Consider the following 22,879-nt stretch of genomic DNA (forward strand, 5'->3'; position numbering starts at 1 on the left):
GGGCGGTCATGCTACCCTCCTGTGTGTGTGTGTGTTGTGTGTTTGTGTGTCCAGTGCAGTCCCACCCGTGGTTGAAGGGAAAAGGCACTCAACTCTGTCCTGCAAGATGGCCACCTCCTCCTACGTGGCCAACTGCAGTCCGACTGCGCTGTGACTACCAACGTGTGTGTTCGTGTGTGTGTGCGTGTGTGTTTGGGTGCCCCCCCAGGGCAGTTTGGGAGCGGTAGGCTGCAGTATCTTTGGTATTCGTGGCGGTTTCACAAACCACTCAGCTTAGTGAGGTAGCCATCATTGCTTTTCTCACTACAAACATTTTTTTTGTCAGCCCGAGACACTCGAGCTGAGTCGGCGCTTATTCAACCCCCCCCTCCCCGTTTTTAAATTTTTTTTTTTTGGTACCACCTTTGTCGCTCGTCCTTTTTTTTTTTTTGTAGCGGCCTTAACTCACTGCTTACAGCAAGGTGAAGTTAAGTGTGTTCAACTCCCGTATCCAAGCTCTGCACTACTCTGACTACATTGTTGGAAATGCTACAGTTGCATCTTAAGACCATTCGCTGAAAAGTCCCGAGCTTTAAAACACGCCCACAAGCCCCCGCCCCTCCCCCTCGAAGGGTCATTTGTCTTTGTCCCTTTCTGTTGAAGGGCTCCAAAAAAGTACCACGGTTCTGACATAAAGATGCCCCCCCAAAAAAAGTCCTTTCTTGTCCAACAGCTCCCTGTTTCCTTTTCCTTGTGGTAAACGTCTTCTTAGAGTCCAACTGAATGCAAGAAGAAAAAAATAAAAATAAAATAAAAAGTCCTTCAATAGCCACATCACTCTTTGAGAAAGTCCTACTTTTCCTTTTTGTTTTGTTTTTTGATTCATCAACAAGGTGCCTCACTTTATGCACAACAGAGCACAATAGTAACAAGAAATAGAAAGTTTGTGTCTACGGTACTAATTGAATACCCGCATCGTTGTAGAGAGGAAAGGGTGAAGGGGAGGTAGAAAAGCAAACCGTGACCGACTTTCTGGACTATTTGCAACACGCGCGGCTCACGCGTGTCGTCGTTTGAGGTTTGTCTTTCAATCCTAATTCGAAAAACCCAAAAAAAAAAAAAAAAAAAACAGAATCGCAGCTGATTGTTGATTGCTTTGACGCACACGCACTTCCTGTCGCCGGTGTGTGTGAGCCAACTACCGTGTTGTCTGATTGGAATTAAGGCAGTAAAGCATTGGCACAAAAATTCTTGTCGCATTTTTGACAGCTTGAGTGTTGGCTACAGCTGACCCTTTTGTGTGTCTTCGTGTGTGTGTGTGTGCGCGGTTTAGAGATATGGCAAGGAACCAACAATGCTAGTAGAATGGGAGGACCACACTGAAAGGAAAAACTAAATATGAAAAGAGTTGTAATCTTACAAGAAGGGATGTGGTTTTTTTTTTATTTTTAGGAAAAATAGTGAGGAAAAGGGTTTGGTGTAGTTTTTCTTTTTTCTTTTGAATTAAAGAGGGCGTTTGTCTCTGATTGGTTCTTTTTCCTTGGTTTCTTTTTCAAATTAGAGGCACATAATGGGTGCGGAGATGGATGTTTTTTTTCACAGATCACCTTTAAATTGTCAGCTGTCAAATTATGACAAAAATGACTGTTGTTTCAAATGTGAGAGCGATTTTTTTTTTAAATGCCCTCTTTAAGTTGTATTTTTGGAAAGTAATTTGATAAAAATATTTTTTTCAGTAACTTTTTTTCAGCAGTAGAACTTTTTCCAATAACTTTTTATAGAATGTTGGGGAAAAAAGTCCTTTTTGGGAAGGAATCTGAATTTTTAGAAAGTCGAATTGTTCAGGAAAAAGGGTGTTTTTTTAACAAAATTATACTGGAAAAAAGTCAGTTTGCACGAATAGCCCAAAGAAAATTGGAGGAGAAAAAAAAAAAAGCAGAACGCCCCAAGAAAAAAGTTGTAATTTTCCGAGGGCAAACGAAGGGAGCAATCTGTTGTGATGTGGCAAGTTGGAATCGGTGGACTTTGACGACTTTCTTCGATTTTGACTTTGTTTGTGGTATGATTATTTTCCCCTTTCAGTGTGGCCCAAATACTTCTTTTGAATGGAACAAGAGAAGCCTCCCAAAATAAATCGTAAAACGCCACTGCACCCCCTTTTGTGTGTCGCACCTTTCCCCTCCCTCATTTTTTTTTTTCCATTTGTAAAGCTATTCCAACTTTTTTGCTCTCTGCGTCTTCGCTTGATCCCTGCAATTTTCCGGTTGGGTTTGAACCCTCCCCCTCTTTTCCGGCTTTGGCTGAAGAGCAACAATAGGCTGACGGCTGCTTATTGATCAACGCCTTGTGCCTCTCTCCTCTCCGCTTTGGCCGGCAGGGCGCACTGTGGCTCTGCTAGTTGTGTGCAGGCGAGCTGTGCTGCTGTTCTAGGGGTCTTTTGTGTCGCCATCTCCACTGGGTGCTCATTTTTACTCTCCCTATAGAAGCCCGACGGATGCCCGAGCGTGTTTTTGTCGCTTCCGGCGTATCGATCAGAGGAGGGGAAGAAAAAAAAAAAAAAAAAAAAAAACAACAACCCCCGGCGGAACAAAGAGCTGGTCTCAGACGTGTCGCCAGGCCTCTCCCCCGGTTGTGGTCAAAGAACTCTGAGCTCGGGCTTTACAACGGCAGGCCCTCCAACATCTGTGCAAAAAAATATAGACCTGGGCCTGCAAGACCTGCCGCCGAGCATCTTAATTTTCACCTTGAGGGAGAGGTCGAGGCCCCGCTCGCTCTGTCTGCATCGATTCATTTTTTTTTTTTTTCAATTCATTAGTTGGCCGTGTGATCAGGCGGAGCTGCTTTGTGAGATGGCCGGCCGTCGGGGAATACCTTCGGCCGAGCGATGAGAGGTCGGGGTGGTACTGTCGAGGCGAGAGAAGCGCAAGGCCTAGATGTTGGGTTTTTTTGGGGGGGGGGGGGGGAAGAGTACGACGGCCTTGTGTGTGCGGCGTCGGGCTCGGATAGTAAGGCGATGTGCTGTCGTGTCGGATTTATTGCCGTTCTTCCGTCGAGGGGTGACGTGTGGTTAATCGGGAGAGAGAGGGGGGGGAAAAAAAAAAAAAAAGTCCGGGTCAACGGCTACGTCGGTTGTGCCCAATACCGTCCAACAACAGAAAGAAAAAATCTTTGGTGTCTCTTTACTTAGATGCCCTAAGGATGATTTCCTTTCGAAAAAAGACTCGGAATCAATGATTGTCCTTGTGTGAGTAATACAGAGTGGACCTGACCTCAGCAACCCCCCCCCCCCTCCCTCCTCATTTAGAGCTTGACATTTTTGACTGACAAAAAGATGATTGCATGGCACAAAGGATTTTTTTTTCTTTCTGGGGTCAGGGGGCAGAGGACGTATTCGGAGGGTCCAGGCCAGGGAGGATTTTCATAGACACGGGGGCGGGGGTGTGTGTGTGTGTGTGGGGGGGGGGGTTCTCGATGCCAGTTTGCTACGCCTGCTCACCCGGGCCCTCCTCTTCCTCCTCTTCCTCCTCTCAGGCCTTGGAGAAGGTGGTGGCGGAGGTGCCCGGCTGGCCGGGGCTGGCGCCGTGGTCGTCGTGCCAGCGGTCCACGCAGCGGCGCCGCGCGTTCATGAAGAAGTTGCTGACGGTGCTGAGCTCCAGGCCGAGCTGCTGGGAGATGGTGATCTGCATTTCCTTGGACGGCCGCTTGTTCTCCTTGAAGATGGCGATGAGCGTGCGGCGCTGCAGGTCGGTGAAGACCAGCCGCTGCTTCTTGGGCGCGCTGTTGCGGTCTTTGTGTTGCTCCTGTTCTTTGCGCTTGCAGGCTTGGCGTGGATGGCAGCAGTGGGAGGGATGGGGGTGAAAGTGGGAGGCAGAGAGGGGAAAGAACACAAAGCAAGGTAAGTATGCAAAAGTGGCTCAACGGAACGCTCGGATCAAGTCGGCGAGCGGTAGAAGGAAATGTAAGGCGAGCTGTCCAAGCTTATCGTCAAAGGGGTGGGGTGACATTTTTCCAAGAATCCCTTCATACACCAATTATTGTAACTAGAGTGTCAAATCCTTCAGAATTTTGGATTCATAAACCTTTTGCGCAATAATTAATCCACCCTGAAAAAAGAGCAACTCAGGTCAATCATCAGGAATAGGGATAGACCCATTATCGGCCGGGCCGATTATCGGCACCGATATTTGGCGTTTTGACGAATATCGGCATCGGCCTTTTTTAAAACTCTGCTGGCCGATGATAAATCAATTTAAAACTGTGGAAATCAAAAGGGAAGATGTGAAAGTTTAACATTTCTCTCATTTTGAAATTTTGGAGGACTTCATTTACTGTGGAAAACTACATGGAGCTATTAAGTTTTCATTGAACTTTTTAAGACATGCTGACAACCCCGGGCGCTCCCTGAACTTTTTGTTTGAATTTTATAACAGAGATGTACATTGTCGAAAAATTCTTGTCATAATAATTTTTTGAAAAATCAACATTACGCAAACCTGAAACATTGTTCAATAAACATGCTTAAAGACGTTGCAACAAAGTTAAGAGTACATTTTTCTTGCGATTTTGATGCCAATATTTTCCTTTTGACTGAAAATGAATATCGGCTCCAAATATCGGTTTATCGGCCCCCTTGACTACTAATAATCGGTATCGGCCCTGAAAAAATCATCTCTGATATGAAGGAATTGTGAAAAGGCCCTCGGATGTCTCCTCAACCAAATTGTGCTGCTCCCTGCCATCAAATGGCATCCCAAACTTTTGCTGCTCGGTGGCAGCGCTCGTAAAGTAGTCCATACACCGGCCAGAAGAGCTTCTTCGCTCTTATCGTCTATAAAAGTTGATTTAAAGCAAATCCATGTGCCCTGCCCACTGGGAATATTCCTTCCATCCTGCCGAGTGCAGACAGGGGGCCAGCCTGCGGTGGGAGGGGGCAGCGGGGAACAGGGGTGGGGGGCGGGGCTGGGGGGGGGGGCGTTGTGTAGACTCCCGCTGCTCCTGTTTGATTCAATATTAATGCAGTTTGTGTCACGACGGGGGACCCGAGTGAGGTGAGCCTTGCACAAAAGTAAGCATTTTGCGCTTCAAACTGAGGGGCTAAGAAAAGATTGTGCGGAGAAAGTGGACGGTGGAGATTAAGTGTGTTTTTCAGCCAAGGAGAGACGAAGGGAGGGCGGGGAGGGCGGGGGGGGGGGACAAAGAGGGGCTGGCCAACGGTGGAGAAAAGCAAGATATTGACCGACTTTGCTGTAGGAACCGGCGGTGGAATGGAGGGCGGTGTGTGTGTGTGGGGGGGGGCGTTGGTGCCTCTGCTGGGACTGGGGTCAGGCTATCCCCCGCTACCCACCCCGAGCAGGTCTACAGTCTGCTACTTCAAACGGAGCCCACTGGAGCCCACTCGACTGGGCTCTGAGAGGGTATTTATAACCCAACCTTCCACCCCCGCCCCCTGAACACAAACACTTGAGACCGGCTCCTCTTCCCGTACGCGGAGCACATTTCCAAACATTTTTGGTTTGACGCTCACCAGTCGAGGCAGAGAGCAGAGAAGGCAGGGATTAATAGTTTATAGAGTGGTGCATTGTGGGTAATTTGGGGCAGGGGGCGGGGGGCAGACAGGTGTAGGAGTTGTTGAGCGGGCATGTTAAGGCGCCACCAGCAGTCCCCCACCGACCGAGGGATCGAAGCCCGCCTAAACGGGCTGCGCGCCCCATCTCGGCTTCCCTGCTGTCCCGGATAAAACGGAGGGAAGGACAAAAATGACATCGGCGTGGGGAGGGGGGCAAGGGGGGGGGGGGGGCAGCTCCACCTGCCGCCCACCGTCATTGTCATTGTTGAGCGTCGCCTTCCATCACCCTGGTGTGCGGGAAGACGGAAATTTGTTCAACTTGTACACTGGGTGGTGTGTCTGTTTTTGGGGAGGGGGGGGGGTTGCGATTGTGCTGAAGCGGCTGGAGTCAAGCAGTGGCGCTGTGTGTCTAATTACAGTGGAACAGAGCCCATTGATCAGCCGTTGCAGTCCAATCTGTTTACTACAGACGTCTAACCTGCACACAGGCCCAGCCGTCATAATATTCACGTTTCACATCGACACCGCAGCTACGTATTTATATGTGCAGGACTCGAGGACCACTTGATTAGGTGCCCCCTGAACCCTGGCGTCAAATCTACCTTTCCGTTTGAATTGAGTGCTATTTGACTTTTTGTTGTTGCTTTATAGTGGTGTGCGGCCGCACCGAATTCCCAAAACAAACAAAAAAGAGATTGCACACTTTTTGTTGTGTTTTTAAACAATCTGCTGTGTGCTGCTTTATCGTGTACTGGTGTAACTTGATTTTTTTTTTTTTTTTCTTTTGGGGATCAACAAAGGAACTGAAAGCTATTCGGAATGTTTTCACCTCTGAATTGAGCTGCAAAAAGTCTACACACCCCTGGTCAAATGCCATGTTCATGCGATAGAAAAATAGGAGAGAGGTAATCCCCGCCTTCGTAACGACCAATCGCGTTACCTGAGCCCTGAGGGTCAATGATGTCATTTTCAGTTGACAGAAGTGTCAAAATGGCCGCCGCCTGAGATGGCTAAAAACGAGTGGATTAACTCTTGTACCACAAATGCAATATTTATCAGAACGCCTTGTTTCAACTTGTGCGCCTGCTGGGAAAATATTCTTGAAAAAAAAAATATGTTTGCGTTATTTTCCACTTTAAAAAGCAAGACTACAACAGATAGTAATTTTCAACCAAAAAACAGGCTGTGCTGAAAATGCAGAACTTCCAGTTTTGTTTAAAATGTACACCACCTCAAACTGAATAAGTGTGCCGCCATCTAGTGGTCAAAAGTGGAATTACAGCGCAGTACTGTACCCCAATTACGCATGTACAGGCGGGGCAGGAAGTCATGACTCCGTTGTTAGTCTTAATTCTGAATTTGCTCACTTTTTCCATTATTCTGCCACTTACTTAATTTTTCCTCCAGAATTTGATTAGCTCTGGCACATGTTTGCTAATCTTGCCGAAACGAGATTGTTTGCAAATGCAGACGTCACTGAAGTGTGCAGATTAATGGGTGACCTAATTAAATGGCCAATTTGTGCGCTGACGTTTTATGATTTGCTGCCTGTATATGGTCTTATTATACTTCTTTTACTTGTTTTCGATGATCCTGTGTTATTAAATCCACAGGTAGTATATAGAAGAGCAGCGCAGTTTGACACTTCTGTCTACAACCGCAATAATCCATTTTTTTATTTTATTTATTTTTTTAAATACCTCCAAACTGCTGCATTTGTGTCACGTTGTCGAAGCAATCCTTGTCCATAATGAGAAATACTCTGACCGCAACATCATCATTGCATTTCGACAGCACTTCAAACAACTTTGCAAGTAACGACAAGGCACCTCATTACGATGGATGGATCGGCGAATTCCTTTCTAAGTCTTATATCAACAACTTTGTACTCGAGGTGGGAATCGATCACGGGGAAAACCCGCGAGAGCGAAGGCACCGTGAGACAGCGATTGCGCAACATACTGGAAGGAAAACAAAACGCCGATGATGCATCACTGAACAAGGGCGAAAAAGAAACTGGATTTATTCACATGGGAATCGAATGTTATGGTTAGCCTTTTTTTTTTTTTAATTGTTAAAAAAAAAAATCACTTGTACTGTTGGCATTCATGTATTACTGATGTAAAGCACCTTTCTATTGTAAATCTTGCAAGAAAGAGGAGAGATTGAACAGAGCAAATAAATGCAAATAGAACGCAGTATACGCAAGGTCTTCGGTTGTCCCACTTATACTTAAAGTGAAAATCAACCCAAACATGTTTTTGTTCAAGAATATGTACTCTCCAGCAGGCCCACTAGTTGAAACACAGCATTCTGATTAATATTGCGTTTGTGGAATATAAATGAAGCAGCAAAATGCCCCCCTTTTTAGGCAACTCTGGGGGCGGCCATTTTGTCGTTTCTCTCGACTGAAAATGACATCACAACTACTCAGGGCTCAGGTAACGACCAATCACGGCTCAGCTTCAGGAAACAGGTCAGCGGCGATTGGTCGTTCCGTGAGCCCTGAGTAGTTGTGATGTCATTTTCAGTCGACAGAAGTGACAAAATGGCCGCCCCCTGAGATGGCTAAAAACGGGTGGATTAGCTCTTATTCCACAAACGCAATATTAATCACAATGCCGTATTTCGACTAGTGGACTTGCATAGAACATATTCTTGAAAAAAAAAATATGTTGGGGTTGACTTTCCCTTTAACACCCGAACTACTTCATAATGCCAAATATACAATTGTTTATGGTTCATTAAAAATCTTGGTTAATGAGCCACATGCTGCTTCACCAAATCTATTGACAAGACACATTCACACTGTCACCAAGTGGAACTTCAGTCAGGTGACTATTGGGAACTCGCGCACAGAGCCTCCATTTTTTCGGGGACAGAAAAAGGCATATTGATGCACTTTTTACACACAAAGATGTTGTGTTTTCTAATATTTGTATATATTTTTCCAGTTGTATAAGATGACAAAAATGTGTGATAGTCATTGATGACTTTTTCTACTTTCCTTGCACCCTGCCTGCTCTCAATAACATTCATGCGCTGCCAATATTATCAATGTGAATTTACATCCTTTTCAATATTTAGATGAAGCAGTTTCGAGTTGACCCGAGGACATCTTTCTCGTTGCTCCAGCCAACCATATCAGGTATGCATGCGAACGCGCACGCACTTACAGCATGCGCTGTATGTAAAAAGTTGTCTGAACAGGTTTTATGCATGCAAGAGCACATTGGCTTACTGGAGTAAAATTATCCAATCTATTTAAAAGACAATTCATTTAGGCTTTGCCAAAATATAAATCAGCAGTGGCTAAACTGTGGCTCGTGGACCAAATGGGGCCCTTGCAATCATTTAGTAACCCTGCAAATCTAAAAACAAAACACACACATATATATATATATATATATATATATATATATATATATATATATATATATATATATATTAGGGCTGGACGATTGGCAGTTTTGTCGGACCCTGATACTTGGATTGCTATCCAATACGTATTGCGATAATTAAATACTATATAAATACTTTTTTTTAATTAAAACAGACGCATATATACATATGTGTGTGTGTATATATATATGTATATATATGTGTATGTATGTATATAGATATATGTGTATATATATATGTGTGTGCATATATGTATGTATTTATATATATATATATATATGTATGTGTGTATATATATATATATATATACACACAGTACATGTGTGTGTGTGTATATATATATACACACAGTATATGTGTGTGTATATGTATGTATGTATATATATATATATATATATATATATATATATATATATATATATATATATACACAGAGTATATGTGTGTGTGTATATACAGTATATGTGTATGTGTGTATTTTTGTGTTATGAAAAATGCTTGACATCAAGTCGAATATGCCTATTTTGGCCATTTTATTGTTTCGTGAGAACGACATGTATTCGTGTGTATGGATTAGCATGCAATCTATTTGTGTATGTACAATACACGCGTACGTGTAACGTGCGTGCATGTGCCGTAGCGTATTGTATTTAGTTTTTCATGAGTGGCAACGTTCGTGCCCGGTGGTCCCCGGCTTGCCGCTCGCCCTTTCATCCGGCCGGCCAGTGTCGCTCTCGCAGCGGCCCTGCTCTTGCAACAGGGGGAGGGGGGGGGGCGCCACGGTGCGCTGCCTTTGCTACAGGCGCTGGATTTACTAATCAATATCGATCGATCCGACGAGGAAGGGGGCCCTGATTACTGAACCAAGCTCGGCGTAGAAAAGGGGGTGGGTGGTGGTGGGGGAAAAAAAAAAAAATCGATCATTGCAGCTTTTAGAGCTCCAGTGGGCACCGCCGAACAGAGGGGGCGGACGTACACAAAGAAGCAGCCGGGACGAGAGCGCGCATTTGCGGCCTTGCAATGCTCCCCGCTGCTCCCTCGGCTCCGGGGGGACTTGTCAGAGACGGCGGCTTATCCCTCGGGCGACATGTTTTTGCAGAATACATTTACTTTTATAACACGACATCACGCGTGGGGAAATAAGCAGCGAGAGCGATGGAGTCTTGGCGGAATCTCCTTCAAACGATACTGCTGATAATATTGCTTAGAATTTTAGCCCCAGTATCCCCCACGCCGCGACCATGGCGTGAATATTCCTCTTCCCAGCGACAAACCGAGCGAGGTTAAGAGGAAGGCACATGGCTGTTCAATAATCGATCGATGGATTCGTGAATAATTCGTGTGTAAAATTCACTTGGTCCAATTAATTATGGCCCGGAGGAGGAGTGGGTGGAGATTCATGAGGGGCCAGCAAATGGTGGAAAATCACCGCATATGGAACGAAAAATCTGCCAACAAGTCATACTGCGCACGTGTACATCCTTAATTGTCATCTGGGAAAAAAAAAAAAACATTTACAGTAGTGCAGTGGTTCTCAAAACCTTTTACGCAAAGTAGCAGTTTTATTCCCGAGAAATGTCATGATTGCGTACGGTGGCATTATGCAATGGAACATTCAGGAACAAAATAGCCTCAATTATATTCCAGTCAAAATTCATTGCATAGAAGTTGCATTCAAATGGCGCCAAACGAAATGTTCAAAAACAAACAGCTGTAAAAATATGAGATGCAATTGTATTGAATTTAAAGTTGAATACAACTGATCTTTACTTACGGGTGGTGATTCTTTTACATTACCATGTCAACAAGCCATACTGCGCATGCGCACATTGACGTCATCTGGGGAAAAAATGTTTACTGTGACCCTCATTGTAACCCAAAATTCACTATACAACATACTTGGCAACATAGCGATGATATCTTACATACCGGATCAACGGCAACTCATTTTTCGAATGCGTCGTAGGCGAGCTGTTCAGTTGTATTTAACTTAAAAGCGCGACATTACTGAACAGTCTTTTGGCAATGATGCTTTTGCGTACCACCTGAGGGAGCCACTTGGAGAATATCGAATTCTAGTCCATGATCTACCCTCACGAGCACTTTACACAACAATACAAAGGTATGAGCGCGCTTTACCGCTAGATGGCGGCAGAAAACTTCACAACAAGCAGCCACCATCGATGCAAATTGGTGTCCTTGCAGTGGAATGAGAGAAGCAGTTGCTGGCGCTAATCCAACACAATAAACTCGCGATAGAAGAAGGATAGACAAAACATTAGGGACACTAGTGTTTTGCACTAGCATTAGCATTCGTGTTTTGCATTAGCTAGTGGTAGTAGTTTTTATACAGTATGACACTGCTGAGTGCAATTTTTCTTGTAAAAAAAAAAATCACCCATTTGTAGATTTTTTTTTTTCTTAACATTTTCTCCCCCCATTTTTATTTTTGAGGGCGCCAACCCCTGTTGTATGTGGAAAATGCTTATTAGAGGTTTATCAACATGTTTTAAAGAATTTATGGGGTTAAAAGGATACTGATTTTTTTTCCCCCTTTGGTAAAAAAAAAAAAAGAAAATGAAAAAAATGTAATGCATTCATAATGGGCTACCAGTTCTGATTTTCTCAGTTTGTGGGTCAACCCGGTCCCTATTTCCCTGAATAGATGTTTTGTTGTATAGTTGTTTTAGAGTTGCTGGAATGTTTTATTGGCATTCCCATTCATTTCAACGGTAAATGATCATTTGTGATACAAGGTCACGGAATGAATTAAACTCGTATCTCGGGGCACCCCATACCACATATTAGCAGTTCGGTATTAGCATATACCCTTCATTCACTTTGATTTCTTTTGACCTTTCCCCCGTTTTCCGCGGAAACCCCCACCTATTCGCATGCTTTTCCGCATTTTATCTTCATTTAAAAACCATACTCCCAAGTTTTGCCTCGTCAATTCCGCGAATGGGAGTGTGTGTGTGTGTGTGTGAGAAGGAGAGAGTGAGTGAGTTGCGTTTGTGTGCGTGTCAGACAGGCTGCAGGCCAAAAAGGCGGGCCAAGAAAAATCCTCGCAGCTCAATAGCGGCCGCGTGTAATGAGTGCGAATTGGCGTTAATGCACTGATAACGGGACACAATTTGTTGCTTGGCCCTCCTGCAAGGCATCACTCCTCCAACTCCTCTCCACCAAATAAGGTCGCCAGAATATTAGGAACAGTGCCCAGGTGTGTGTGTGTGTGCGTGTGCGTCCTATATGTTCTTTGTAGCTTCGAGATCTGTGGTCCTTGCACTATAATGAGCAGCGCAATCGGCGCCCGAGTAATTAAATGCACTCGAGCGTTTTGAGGGAGTCTGGTTTTTAAGAAGCGCGATGATTATGATTATTAGCGCCGCTTTAATTGCACATCTTGCAGGCATTCGTTTCCAACTCCCGTCTTATGTGAGATTAAACATTGATTCGGTCCACTTCGTTTCTTAAAGCAGCTGCGCGTGATCTGCGGTCTGGTTGAAGCGCACTGCACGTTCACACTTGGAACAAAATGGTCACATGATGTGAATGATGGGTCAAAGTTCTATCCGGAAATGAATCAAGTGTGGATAAAAGTTGACGCACGGATGCATTTGCCTGTATTGCTCCAAATGTGTGAGTTTGCACCATGCAATATTTTCTTTTTAAATGTGAAAACTGTCATGTCAAAGCAAATTACGCTCAGTTAATTAAACTGGATAAATGTAGAATTGCACGGAAACGCTCAATTGTATCCACGCGGTGACCCGTTTCTATTTGTAATCAAATAGAAAAATTAAACAAAAATATATAATCTCACAAACCCAAATTCGTCTCATTTTTTTTTAATATAGAGAACGTGCGCAAATGTTTAAAGAAATGACAATGATTGATCAATTTTGATTTGTCTCCAAAAGGAGCGCGCATGCAGGCAGTGAATATAATTCAATTAAATAAATCGATGATCAGAAAGCAGACGGGAAAAACGAAGAACAAAAACACTGGTTACTTGTTCTATTTTAATAACATGATGCAGAGTGTTAGCACGGACATCAATTCGCTTATCAATTGATTTCACACTCGTTTTGCTCTTTTTGTTGCCTGTGTGTGTGTGTGCGCGTGCGTGTGTGTCGTTTGTGTCTGTTTTATGAAAACAAAGCTGGCAAGGACAAAATAAATAATAAACGCGTAAACTCCAAATTGCAAAATTTCAACTTCATTTTAATGCTTCAAAATGTTTTTTTTTTTTCTTTGAAGTGCAAGCGTGGTGAATGGGAACAATAATCAAACAATATTTGTATATTTATTTATATTTGGATTGGAAATGTTTCTTATGTATGATATAATTGCTTAGACCCGAATTGTGTGTTTAAATGCTAAAGAGAATGTGTGGCAACATGTGGAAGGGTTGAAATGAAACACTACACACACACACACGTGCACGCACGCATACGCACAAACGCGAAATCTTGTATGGAGATTTCCACAGTTAATACCATCTGAAATTGTCTTTCGAAAGCTGGCACTGCTCAATTGGATTGGATCCTCTTGTTCTATTAAGCAAGCCATTATCGGCCCTTTAATAAACGATGTGGCCTGTCAGTGTGCCAGATAAGCAGACAACACACACACACCGGCCACAAAATGAGGTACAACAAAAAGCATCCAAATTACAAGTGCTGGATTCAAAAAAAATATCCTGCTTTGATTTTTTTTTTTTAAATGCTTAACGAGCTGTTTCTAATATTTTCGGTGCCTTATTTACATGCACGTTTTGTCACGACACCACTGCCCTCGACCACCACAATAATTTTTAAATTTTAGGGGAGGTTTTCTCCACGATACGCCACGCAATGTAGTTTTTGCGCCAAATCTCCTTGACTTTCACCCCTTTTTTCGCGCAGCCGCAAAACTGTACCCGTAGACGCAACTATTTAATATTTTCACGGGGTTATCATATGTTTCCACACAGCTGAAGAATTCGGCGCTATCTCAGACTTGCACAACAGACCCTCCATTGCACAACCCCCCCCCCCCCCCCTTACCTTTTCCTGCATGCATGCGCGTTCTTTGGACTGAGATGCTGATTGGGCGCCCTGGGTCAAAAGGCACCATTTGTTTTTTGTTTTGTTTTCGTTTTTTCGCACACACACACCACACATGCGCCACGAGGACGAATAAGCAGATTGAATTATGGTTATCTCGTCTCCTTTGTGTATATTTATTTGCCTGGGAAATGCGTGCGTGCATGTGCGCGTGTGCAGGCATTAACCCTTTTGATGCTATCCGCGTGCATTCAGTCGACTCTGGCAGCAATTTGATTTAAAGGTCATTCTCTCCTATCGATCCGCTTCGGCGAGGGGGGAGGGGGCGGGTTTGGTGGTGATGTGGTGGGGGGGGCGTAGGAATTGATCATGTGAAATAAAAGAGACGGTATGGGAGACTGTACAGAGTCCAGACCTCCTCCGTTGCATTTGTAAATTGTCCGTGCATGCGCGGCGGCTGCGCCCCCCCCCACCTCCCCCACCCCGCCCCCCCAGTGCGAATTGGAGCGAGCACGTGGGAGCGAGTGAGCGCGACTCGGCTGCACACCAATTTGACTTTCTATTAGAATCGCATTAGTTTTGAATAATACGCACGACCCCATAAGAGCAGCGTGGGATGCATAACGAAGAAGAAGTTAAATGCTCGTGAACTTTGGAAGAAGAAGGCGCGCGGGGGGGGGGGGGGGGCGGTTACTGGCAGTGTGGCAATTCCGTTTGGCGTCACGTCCTGACACTGCTGTGTTCTGAACGGCCGGCGCGGTTCATGTAGAAATGGTGTCTGCGTGATGTGCATGGGTGGGTGGGAGTAAGAGGGAATTGGGGAGGGGGAGGGGGGGGGGGAAGTTGCGTGGCTCGACTCCAGGGATGGAAAGCAGAGGTCGGGGAATGGAAATCGATACATATTCAGGGCTGGCCACATCGGCCTTCTAACTAACAATGTGTGGCCGCAAGCTTGCTCACAAGCATCCGCACCGAGGGAGCACATGCAGGAAGCCCACGTGCGCGTGCACGTCCGCTTTGCCTGCTACGACCATGGCAGTCCAATTCAAAACTCGAAATACACACACGTTCTGTCCATCACGCTTTTGAGGGGACGAAAAAAATAGGAACTAGCACATTACCAAAAAAAAAACGCTATTTCATAATTGCAGAGGGCATTTGACTAATTGTCCATAATAATCGTGGCAATATTTTGACTTACTTACTTTTTGCTTAGTTACTTTAACAAACACATTCAACAAATGCAGACAACCCTGCTTAACAAGAATGACAAGTTTTGCCAATACTTAATTGGAAGTGTATTTTTTAGCAGTGACATTTAAGAATAACGTTTTTTTTAATTTTCTTTGATTTGCACCCTTAAAACTGCCGGGTCCCCCAAAAAAACTGTTATGGTTAACAAATGGACTGACCCTCTACATACAATTTGAACTAACTTTAGCAAATTTCCGGGTTGTTTTGTACAAAAAATTGGGTTTTGTCAAAAATAATTCAGAAAGTTGGGTCAAATTGACCCAAGTAGCGGGTTGGTCTAATTTTGGACCAAAATTGGGTTATTTTTGACCCATCAGTTTTAAAAATGTAGGCAAAGAACATCTTTAACATGTACGGCGATGCCTTTACTTATGAAGACAATTTGCTCTGTGACATTCATTCCGTATCTCGAGTCATCATTTCCGCTGTAATAAATGTAAATGCCGTTATATTTAATGAGACAAAAAGCACTCAACAGTATTGTACTTTAAAAAACATGCGGTAATAACATAAAAAAATAGAACACAAACAGCTTGAGCATCATGATTTCATGACATACAAAACATGCTAGTCTGTCTTTTTTTTTTTTTTTCTCCAGTAAACCTCAACTATAGGAGTAGCAATAAATCGCTTGAGGCAAGCACAAGCACTCAGCCTCTTCATTGAAGAAGTGTTCCCAATCTGCCAAACTTGTCAAGTTTGCTGACCACCTCAAAACCAAAAATCGGACGAGGGACAGCTGGAATCTCAAACAACTCGCACATTGAGATACCACTGCTAACTGTATATCTTTACAATTAAACATGGAATGCCGCGTAACAAATAGCCTAGCTGATGTTGCGGTCAACTTCTTTAGCTAGCGAATGCGATGAATCTCAATCGTGAGTGGCCCTGCTGCTCGCGTTAAACAATTCCACCAGGGGCGATCCCGGGATTAGAAGTTTAGGGGCGCTGACAGATTTGGTGCCAGAGCACATCGGATGGGCGGTATTCGGATTTTCACTCCTGTCCCATCCCACTCCCACAGAAAATAATCCAGTCCCAGACCATAGTAAAAAAAATAAAATAAATTTACCCCCATCCCGTCTCTAGTAAAATGACCCCCACTCCTGTCGCACTCCCATTTTGCAGGTAAGCGACATTAAAAATGGCTGCTCATTGTTTTTTTTTTTTGTTTTTTTTTCTACTGGATAATTCTGCCCCCGTCAACTTTGTATCCTGTACCGTCCCAATCCCGTGATCGAATGTAAAGTTGACTCCCATCCCATGGGAATCCCTCGGGGATTCCCGAAAAATGTCACCCTCTAGTTTACCGTACTGCCGAATGCATTCAGAAACAAGAACCTAATTGGATCATACCCTCTTAAATCGAACGCTAATCTGACTGAATCGAAGCGAATGGAATCCATCCAACCCATTTACGGGGATACGTATCGAAACGATTTTTACGGGGGAAATGCACACTTCAAATAGAGACTCACTAAAAACGTGCCCATTTGGAACCCGATTTGGTTCCCCGCCCTCGTTGATTGACTCCTACTGTAGCCCTGATTTCGACACTTGGCTCATTTTGAGACTCCACGGTGATGTTTTTATACCGTTACCCTTTTCCCCAAACATAAACTAAGAGCCCAAAGTGTTTCCATCCTCACTACTCCAAAAAGCTACAATGGTGTATTTGTTTCCTGTCCAATTTTCTCCACCAAATAAAGATCCCTCCCCAATTTGGAGTCCAAATCCATCCGCGACTTCCATGGCCGAGCTCGTCACATGAAACGTGAAACAGCCGCGGGGGTTTGACCCGCGGTAAAACGAGCGCCCCGACTCTCCCGCAAGAGACTTTGAACATTTGTACACGAGGCGCCTCTTCTCTCGCCACTTACATCACACGTCGGCTCGCCGGGTGAGCGCCTAACCAACGACGGGGCTCCCAAACCGCAGCCGCGCTGTTTACTCCCGTGCCTCCCCACCACCATCAATTATTAATGGGGGAGCGATCGATCATCTCGCCAGCTTGCATTCGGATTTATTCCGAGACTTTTTTTTTTTTTTTTTTTTTGCATCAATCATATTAAATGAACACCTTATATCCAATCAGAACCCGTGCCTTGTAACGGCTCCAAAAGAAGAAGTGCTGATTGTTTATTTTGTGATCAGCTCAGTTTGGGTCTACTCGGATCCACGTTGTGATCGACACCAATGTGGATTGTGCTATTGATCCGTGGCTGGGAGCTGTTGGATGAAATAATTGTGTTTAGGGCCTACAAGAATGCGATTAACCGCGCGTCGAGGCGGCGAGAGTTCACCACCTTGAACTGTCCTCAAACCGAAGGGCAAAAACGCAGGGGGGGGGGCGTGCGGTTCAGCACCGCGGACAGCGTCAGCGACTCAAGCTACTCTCCTTCTAAAAGGTTGTAAAATCAAGTTACTAGACTGTAACGCTTTTAATAGATCACATAAATGCAACACTTGCCGGCGACTTTTAATTGCCGGTGTGTGTGCATAAGTGTGCCGGCGTGTAGTTCACTGAATAAAGGCGGCCCTCATTCTTCTCCTAAATAATGCCCACCGCCCCTCCTTGAAACCTTTTTTTTTTTTTTTTTTTTTTTTTTTTTTTCCGTCCAGCGGGTCCTGACCTAAGCACCCTTGGAACGTGCCTCAGCTATTCATATGCAAATGAGCCAACTGTGCTATTTTTTTTTTTTGTGTGGAGGTTTATTGCCAAGAATGTACGTGTGTTGAGTAGAGGAATTAAAATAATGCAACAGGGAAATGAAAGCGAGGCAATAATACGGAAGAGGTATGTAGGAAGGGATTCAGATGTTTTGGTTGTTAATGTAGGAAACAAAAATGAACAAATGATGATGCGCATTTGTGGGTTCAGTCATAAAAATTGTGTGGCAGGTCCCTGATAAGTTAGTGAGAAAAAGTCTGCACACCCCCTGTTCAAATGCCAGGTTTGTGTGATCTTAAAAAAACAAAACAAAAAAAACGAGACCAAGATAAATAATCATAATTGAACCATTTGCCTTTGTGTTTGGGACACTTTGTTGTTGTTGGTGGTGGTGGTGATGACATCATCATGTTTTCGGTTTGTTTTTCTTCAGCTTGAACTCGAACCTTAGACTAGCTTGTTGGAATCATGAACTTGTGATTGTCAGTGTTTTATGTGATATCTTTTGTTGTATTATCGTCCACATTTTGAAGCACAGATGCAGCTGTTGCGAAAGCGCTATACGGGTAAAGATGCATTGTATTGCTCCACATGCAGTCTGTGTTGGCGCAAAACGTTCAAGCTTCTGCTAGAAAGCAAAAACAGCCCACTAGAACTTCTGCACGTGATTCGGTCAAGCAATTGAAATGGTGGCAGGTGCGTGCTGACTGGCATTCAGCATGAGTTTGAATGTGATTGGTTAATTCCCGATGCCAGTTATACATGGGTGTGCACACTTGTGCAACTACATTTTCTCAGTTTATTTATTCATAAAAAGTTTTTTTTTTAATTCAGTTGAGTCGCACTTTATAGGTTACATGGAAAAAGTTTCAGAACTATTTGTCTTGGTCTCCAATTTTTTTTTTTTTTTTTTTTAATCCCACAAAACCATTGCATTTGAGCAGGGGTGTGTAGACTTTTTATCTCAACTTTTCTGTATATAACAACCAAAGGACACCAATTTTGGTTCCTTACCCAAAGTAGCAAATGTTTACTATGACCATTTGTGGATTGGATGTGGTTGTATTAGGTTAGGTTATTTCCCATTTTGGTTCCCAACCCTAAATTTAGGAAGTTAACTCGAGTTAACCTTCCTCTCCTAAACGGGAAAAAAATGATGCAATAGTTGAACCACTGTTTAATATTAGGCCCGCAATTGTGATTTACAGCAAATGGAGGCTAGTTTCCATTACAATGTGAACTTCTGTAGCCCCTTTTTTTTTTTTTTTTTTTAAAAAGACGCCAAGGGAACTGTTTATACATTTTCCCAAACATACTAATTGTATAAATATATATATTTTTTTAAAAAGTGATGCAATGACTGAGCAAATGATATATTATGAGCATTTGTGGCTTACATGTGCTTTTATTTGTTTTTAAAATTGCCCCACCATTGATAAATAACGCCTCTAAAGAACAAATGGAGGCAATTGTAGAGCTTCTTAACTGCAAACATCTTTTTAAAATAAATGACACTCCTGGTGATATTTCCTGAAAATCTAAGTTAAAGGAGACCCATAAAAAGACACATTTGGAACAAATGAAACACTGTGACAACACTAACAGAGAAATTGCTTTTTTTTTTTTTTTTTTTTTTTTTTTTTTTTAATAGCAGCTGTCCTTTTACTACATCCCCCACCCCCTTCCTCATCCCCCACCCCCTTCCACCCCTCTCATTCTCCTGCAAAGACCAATGGGAGAGAGTGCTGAGGCGGGATAATTGATAGATGCACTGGCTATCCTTATCGATCCGGCCCGTATTGATCCGACCAAATACATTGAGATGGAGTGTGGAATTCAACACAGATGCAAAAGACGAATTGTTTTCCGCGTTAACGCCGTCTTTAAACGTCTCCTCCGTGCCGGCAGTGTCTTGTTTACATCAAAACTGCTTTTCATTCGTGAATCAAATATTAAAAAATTGGACCTTAATTTAATATGGTTTTTTTTTTAATTTTTTTATTTTTTTTTTTATGCATGAGGTCTACATTGGAGCCTCCGGGTGTTTGCCCCATTAGGCGTGAAGGGCATACACAGTCGCCCTAAAACGGGCCACGTCTGCACACACAGTATTCGCGTGTGTGTGTGTGTGTGTGTGTGCGCGCGCATGCATGTACAGACAGTGGCATTTTCGCATTAGCTAAGCAGGGCAGCTTGCATTGATTTGTGCGACTGTGATGAATTTGGAATAGTAATTTGAAGTTATTGATTGATGTGGCCCAGCGAGCCTCACTTTCAGCATAGTGCATCCACCTACCCCCCCCGTACACCCCCCCCCCCCCCTCAACACGAACACACGGCCCACACGTGCACGCGGGATAATGGTAATTTTAAATGCAATCAGTAAAACAATTCTCCTGCGCATTTACATGCAGGCCACTTGTCATTTTGTCCCTATACGAGCGCCATTTTGGCTCGAGTTTACTCACAATTCACCAAACCAAGCCCGTGTAGACAAAAGGGTGCGTTTTGGTAAATCGAACGCATGAAAACTTTTCTTTCTTTCGTTAAAGCTAATAGATTTACGCACACCTCAGCACCACCTTGTCTTCACCCCCTCGACGGATATTGGCGGCTTTTATCCCGGTACAGAGTGTTGAAGATATAAAAGCCCGCACAGCCCAATTAGCTTTAACTGCGGTGGCACTTAAAGAGACAATTGCGGGGCGGCGTTTAAATCTTTATTTACCAGAAACCCCGGACGGAAAAAAAAAAAAAAAAAAACGCGCCGAGGAACAATTTACATGCCAATTAAGTGCTTTTCAATAAGGCATCGACTGGAACTAAAATATGCCACTATAGCCTGCCTTAATTGAAGTGTTGCCTTGAAATACGAGGCACAAAAAAAAAAACAAGGGGAGCTGATTGACGTCTCGCGGGCCTTTTACAGCAAAGAGGCGTCGTTGGGAGCTTTTAAGCTCAGCTCGAGTGTTTTATTGAAGTCCTCTTCATCGACGAGAATGATTGAGAGGAGAAAAACAAAAACACAATAACAGCAACAACAGAGGAGCGTTCGAGGGGGGTTTTCCTGCAAAACGGTTCGTCGTTTTTGAAGAGAATGCGCCGCATCTGTTTTTGTCTGCCTCGATCTAAATCGATCATTTATCAGAGCGCCACTCTGAAAGGGGACGCCTGGACCTGAAGTATCGATCCACGGGAGGTCACGCACCCACTCTCAGCCCCCCCCCCCCCCCCCGCCATCTTCATCGCTTCTAGGCCATCCTTGTTTGCAAAGATGCATTTATTTGATTTGGGGTGATGAAGCGAGTTTGTTTCTAGTCCGATTTGTGACCATTTTGTGAGTTGCGCGTTTGGGGAATGAGGGGGAAAAAAAGAGGTGCTCAATTGCGCGAAACGGCTCTCCCCTCGGCAGCGTCAATCACACCGAAGGCCAACATTTAACTCCCCATGCAACCAAGTTTGACTCGATAGCATCGACTAATAACTCGGAGTAATGTCCGTTTGACTGCCATCGACAGTCTCGCCACATTGACTTTGGATTGATCCGGTAGGGAAGCCGCCGCTGTCCAAGTGGGGCCGCCTCGTCACTCACCTGCAAGCCTCAGCGCCGACATCCGCTGGAATTCGGGCTCCTGCAGCCACTTCCACATCCTCCGGAAGGTCTCGCGCCCCGACTTGAGTTTACTCCACGGTTTAGGGTTCCGCAGCAGGTCGGACAGGGTGCCCTGCGAGCGGCACAAGATCCTCTGGGCGAAGATGGCCTGCGGGATGCTGTAGCGCTTGAGCTCGGCCGTTATTCGCTGCGCCACCTCCTTGGTGTTGATCTCCTCCACCTGGCCGGAGCCGCCCCCCTGCGCGCCGCCCACCACCGTCTGCCGCTCCCGCTCTGACAACATGGAGCCGTTGGCCTGAGAGTGCGGGTGGCTGTGGTGGTGGATGCCGTTGAGGGACGTCATGAGGCCGGCGCCGTGGCCGCCGAGCCCCCGCGCCAGGTGCTCCTCGCCCCTGGACAGCATGGCGGCGTGAGAGTCGAATCCGCCCGCCGAGAGCATCTTGTCGTTGGAGAGGTGAGCTCCGGGCCCGTAGGCGCCGAGGGACTGCTGGGAGCCGTGCAAGGGTCCGAGGCCGTTGGAGAGCGGGGACAGCGACTGGCCCATGCCGGACATGTCCTTGGGGTAGTGGCCGTACAGGTTGCTCATGGAGGCCAGGCTGCGGTCGTCCCGCATGAGCGTGAAGCTGCCGCTCACGTTGCCCGCCGCCAGCCGCTGGTGCGCCGGGTGGTGGTGGTGGGCGTGCGGGTGCGGGTGCGGGTGGTGGAACTTCTCCGACACGGTGGAGATGGGCGGCAGGTGCTGCAACGGCGTCAGGGTGGTGTAGGTGCTGCTCAGGCTCATGCCGCCCGAGTCGCACGACATGCTCATGGCCGGGTGCAAGGGCCCGGAGAGCGCGTGGTCGGCGCGGTAGTCGCCCGCGCCCTCCAGGATGGAGGCCATGCTGGACACCATGGCCGAGCGGCCGTGGGATGACACCAAGTTCCGGTGCGACGCCGACGACGGCTGCCGCGCGTGGTGGGGGGAGCTCATGAGGTCCCCGCTTTGGTGGCTGTGAGCCACGCCGTGCAGGTTGCCAATGTTCTCCATTGTAAGCTCCATGTTTGGGGGAGGAAATAAAGAGGGGGGGGGGGGGAGGAGAGGGAGATCTTTAATTCCACCCCGCTCGGACGGACGGACGGACGCACGCACGCACACGCGCTCTCTCTGGTCTCCTCTCCTCTCCTCGCTCCTCTCCTTTCCTTGCCGATAAATTGTGAACGATTTCAAAGCCGAGCCATTGATTGCGGTTGCTTGTCTGCAGTCAATCCAGCATGGTCCTCTCTCTCCTTGTGGCGCCAATCTCTGCTCGCTTTCCTCTTCTCTCACCTCTCTCGCTCGCTCTCTCGTTCACATCGTCGTCTCT

The 22,879-nt window shown here is 45.3% G+C and overlaps 1 protein-coding gene across 1 annotated transcript; it reads right to left on the reverse strand.

Annotated features, from left to right (window-relative positions):
- Window positions 1–316: 316 nt before the first annotated feature.
- Window positions 317–22,845, reverse strand: onecut3a (one cut homeobox 3a). Its single transcript, XM_086047093.1, has 2 exons — window positions 21,516–22,845; window positions 317–3,799 (listed from the first exon to the last, which is right to left on the reverse strand). Exons 1-2 carry the CDS (start codon window positions 22,573–22,575, stop codon window positions 3,507–3,509), a joined length of 1,353 nt encoding a protein of 450 aa, XP_085903219.1. The 5' UTR covers window positions 22,576–22,845; the 3' UTR covers window positions 317–3,506.
- Window positions 22,846–22,879: the final 34 nt, after the last annotated feature.

This window comes from Filicampus tigris, chromosome 12, assembly GCF_054856515.1.
Source record: "Filicampus tigris isolate MCC_2025a chromosome 12, RoL_Ftig_1.0, whole genome shotgun sequence".
NCBI classification, from domain to species: domain Eukaryota; kingdom Metazoa; phylum Chordata; class Actinopteri; order Syngnathiformes; family Syngnathidae; genus Filicampus; species Filicampus tigris.

Bases quoted from the DNA above. Each gene is read 5' to 3' on its own strand.
- onecut3a (XM_086047093.1), bottom strand. From the start codon at position 22,575: ATGGAGCTTACAATGGAGAACATTGGCAACCTGCACGGCGTGGCTCAC. The intron at 3,800-21,515 runs GTGAGTGACGAG...ATCCACGCCAAG, and splicing joins GTCGGCGCTGAGGCTTGCAG to CCTGCAAGCGCAAAGAACAG.